The following is a 3,817-nucleotide window of genomic DNA, read 5'->3' on the forward strand; positions in this document are numbered from 1 at the left end:
TCAGTTAGTATCCGGCACACACGACTCACCTATGTTTATAGAGAACCTTTGTTTATGATCCCGGTGACAACAAAGCTGCTAATTGAAAAACGGTAACAGGAGCATGTCGTTGGCTTCCTAAAGCTGGAGGTTAATAGCTGCGCGCGCCGGGGGACGGAGGCGGGAGGGAAGCGGTGAGCGAAGGGCCGCCCCGCACGTCTACGTGCTTTGGGGACCCCAGGCGAGACACGTGGGCCGGCTCGAGCCTTCCAGAGCCGCCGGCCCGGGTCCCAGGCTGGAAAGCGTCCCGCAGCTCGTCTGCTCTTTCTCAATCTTTGGGATCCAGTCAATCCCAAGGCACGAAGGTAACTGATGACTGCGTAGCATTTCTGTCCCGGTGAGATTGAATCTCAGGCAATTATTTTGAAAAGATACCGCTGGGCCCGTTTTCCTCAGGTGAAAATGCAGACGTTTCTATGCTGTCCTCACCCCTCCTTTATGAAATAAGGCGCCCAACTGTTCCGATATTACCATTCAAAAACAGGTTCTGTGGCGAACCTCATTTGTGAATCTATTACAGAGATTAATAGATTATTTCTCCTTTTTCAACTAATTCTCAGTGGGGAAATTTAACCATATGGTAAGGAGAGAATTAGAATTTCATCACATTAGAGCAAAATGTAATGAAAAGAGTCCAACACCTGGGGCCAACTCTGAAAGCCACAATTAAAAGGTTTTTAATGAAACCAGAGAAACCAAAAATTTCATAAGCTTCAGTAATTCTGCCACATAAGAGAGATTTACTGGAGGGTGTTGGGTAATATTGTTTTTACTTATGTCATAAGGATGAAAACCAGCTGCTAAATACCATGTGCTCCCAGACACGGGACACAGGAGCTGGAAGACCGCGTGTACCACTTCCCATCCGAAGAGGAGCACTTATTTTCACACTTCGCCTTCCTCTCCCTCTAAGAACAACCGAGGCAGACCCAGATGTCCCTGAATGGCTTCCTAGCTATGGCGGCTACGTTTCTGGGTAAATAAATATGCACAAATGTCCTCCTTGGTGTGTGAGAAGATCTGACTACCGGTGAAGTTGACTCTTCCGAAACAGCTGGATTTTCATCTTGAGGAAAGTTTGAGCAATCAGTTTCTTCCTGTTTAGGAAATCCTGTGCTTCATTAATCACCATCACTGTAGCCGTTCTTTGGAGACGGCTGCAAAAGCACCCCCTCCCTTTAAAAAAATCTAATGGGCTGCATACGCAACTCGATCTTCATTTTCTTTCTCTCCTCCTCCACCCCTCCTCTCCCCTCTCCCCCCGCACCGCCTCAGTCCGGGTAGGAAATGGGCAGGGAGTGGGTGAGCGGGGGCGGAATAAGGCAGTGTGTTCGGGGGGGGGGGCGGGGGGGGCGATTGCTTTGCTGTCTTACTAGCTAAGAATCTTGGGTGAATTTGGGGCAAGCCAGCGGAGACACCACTTCCCCCCGAAAATCCCATCTCCACATCCAGACCAGAGTCATCCTAGGAACAGGGGTGGAGTATCAGCCTCCCCCGGAAAGGGTCATGTAGCACGGGATGAGACAGTAGTGGCGAGGGAAGGGGAGTGGGGAGGGGGGGTGCAGTGGGGGGAGGCGTCTGCTTTCCACGGGACTCCCAGGCTTCGCCGCCGATCTACAATTTGCTGAAGGAGCAAAGAACATCCTCGGCTCTAAGTAGGGCTTTTAGTGTGCTCATTGATGAGTGAAAGTCGCCACACATGTCAAGCTAAAGGCAGTTGTTGGGTTACTAACAGGACCCAGCGCCTTGCAAACATATGCGCTAAGCTGTGTATACAGATGGCAGGCAGAATAATGGAGCAGGCGCCTTTTATAAAGCTCTAGCTGCTGCCTGTCTTCAGACCTGGGAAATGAAACTATTCAGACTCGCGGCCAGATAGCGCCTGCGATTGTTTGTTACCGTTTTAATCCTATTAATTAAAACGTTAACCTGATTGGGTAGAAAGCTCTGTCCCAACAGGCGACTCTTCTTCATAATAACCTACTCAGAGATAATGATGTAAAAGACTCCCCCGTCTGTGGCGGCGGCTGGTTGATGGGTCCGGAAATCTCTTGAAGGTGAATCCAAGCAAGATAAACGGTGCGGAGAGAAGGCGCGGGGCTGGGCTCAGAGCGGCGGCGGCGGCGGCTCCACTCCCTCCGCACCCACCCTCCCACCATGCGGGGCCGCGGCCCATGGTGAGCCCCAGCAGGCAGCACCATCGGCTGGAGACGAAGAAGAAGAAGAAGAGGAGGCGGCGAGCGCGGGGGAAGGCGAAAAAGAAAAAGAAGGGGAGAGGGCTGCCAGCAGCACCGGGACCGACGCGCGCACCAGCCCCAGAGCCCGGCTCGGGCGCGGCTGCGGCGCCGCCCGACTCCCGAGCCCAGGCGGCGGCGGCCGGCGCTGGACCATGGAGCGCGGGCTGCACCTCGGCGCGGCCGCCGCGGGCGAAGACGACCTCTTCCTGCACAAGAGCCTGAGCGCCTCCGCCGCCAAGCGCTTGGAGGCGGCTTTCCGCTCCCCGCCCCCGAGCATGGACCTGTCCCTGGCGCCGCCGCCTCGGGAGCGCCCGGCGTCCTCCTCCTCGTCGCCTCTGGGCTGCTTCGAGCCGGCTGACCCCGAGGGGGCAGGGCTGCTGTTGCCGCCGCCCGGGGGAGGCGGCGGCGGCGGCGGTGGCGGCGGGGTGGGCGTCCCCGGGCTGCTCGTAGGCACCGCCGGCGTTGGGGGCGAACCTAGCCTGAGCAGCCTGCCGGCTGGGGCCGCTCTGTGCCTCAAATACGGCGAGAGCGCCAGCCGGGGCTCGGTGGCCGAGAGCAGCGGCGGCGAGCAGAGCCCCGACGACGACAGCGACGGCCGCTGCGAGCTGGTTCTGCGGGCCGGCGGCGCCGACCCGCGGGCCTCCCCGGGCGCGGGAGGCGGCGGCGTCAAGGCGGCCGAAGGCTGCTCCAACGCCCACCTCCACGGCGGCGCCAGCGCCCCCCCGGGGGGCCCGGCCGGCAGCGGCGGCGGGGGCAGCAGCGGCGGGGGAAGCGGCGGCGGCGGCGGCAGCGGCGGCGGCAGCAGCAGCAGCAGCAGCAGCAGCAGCAAGAAATCCAAAGAGCAAAAGGCGCTGCGGCTCAACATCAACGCCCGGGAGCGCCGGCGGATGCACGACCTGAACGACGCGCTGGACGAGCTGCGCGCGGTGATCCCCTACGCGCACAGCCCCTCGGTGCGGAAGCTCTCCAAGATCGCTACGCTGCTGCTCGCCAAGAACTACATCCTCATGCAGGCGCAGGCCCTGGAGGAGATGCGGCGCCTCGTCGCCTACCTCAACCAGGGCCAGGCCATCTCGGCCGCCTCCCTGCCCAGCTCCGCGGCGGCGGCGGCGGCGGCCGCTGCCCTGCACCCGGCGCTTGGCGCCTACGAGCAGGCTGCCGGCTACCCGTTCAGCGCCGGGCTGCCCCCGGCCGCCTCCTGCCCGGAGAAGTGCGCCCTGTTCAATAGCGTCTCCTCCAGCCTCTGCAAACAGTGCACGGAGAAGCCTTAAACACCCCCCACCCCCGAAAAACATAAGACCGACCCCAAAGCTAGAGGAGAGTGAAAAGCTGCTCCCCACCCCCCTTTATTTGGTCCTCTCGTAGTCGTGAAACACTTGCAGAGAAAACAAAGCAGAGGCGAGAACTGCGGAGAACTATCAGAGACAAACGGGACTTCTGGCCTCGACATCCCCAGAATCTCGGTCTTCGGGGTGGGGAGGGAGGGAGGAGGGAGGTGGAGTTGGGATAGAGTATGGATGTCTTTTTTTCTCGGAAAAGTG

The 3,817-nt window shown here is 59.4% G+C and overlaps 1 protein-coding gene across 1 annotated transcript; it reads left to right on the top strand.

Annotated features, from left to right (window-relative positions):
• The first annotated feature begins 2,428 nt into the window (after positions 1-2,428).
• Positions 2,429-3,547, top strand: BHLHE22 (basic helix-loop-helix family member e22). The gene has a single exon (XM_065895691.1). The coding sequence runs from the start codon at positions 2,429-2,431 to the stop codon at positions 3,545-3,547; it is 1,119 nt and encodes a 372-aa protein (XP_065751763.1).
• The last annotated feature ends 270 nt before the right edge of the window (positions 3,548-3,817 follow it).

Source organism: Phocoena phocoena, chromosome 17 (genome assembly GCF_963924675.1).
Source record: "Phocoena phocoena chromosome 17, mPhoPho1.1, whole genome shotgun sequence".
NCBI classification, from domain to species: domain Eukaryota; kingdom Metazoa; phylum Chordata; class Mammalia; order Artiodactyla; family Phocoenidae; genus Phocoena; species Phocoena phocoena.

Coding starts and splice junctions, on each gene's coding strand:
- BHLHE22 (XM_065895691.1), top strand. CDS start 2,429: ATGGAGCGCGGGCTGCACCTCGGCGCGGCCGCCGCGGGCGAAGACGAC.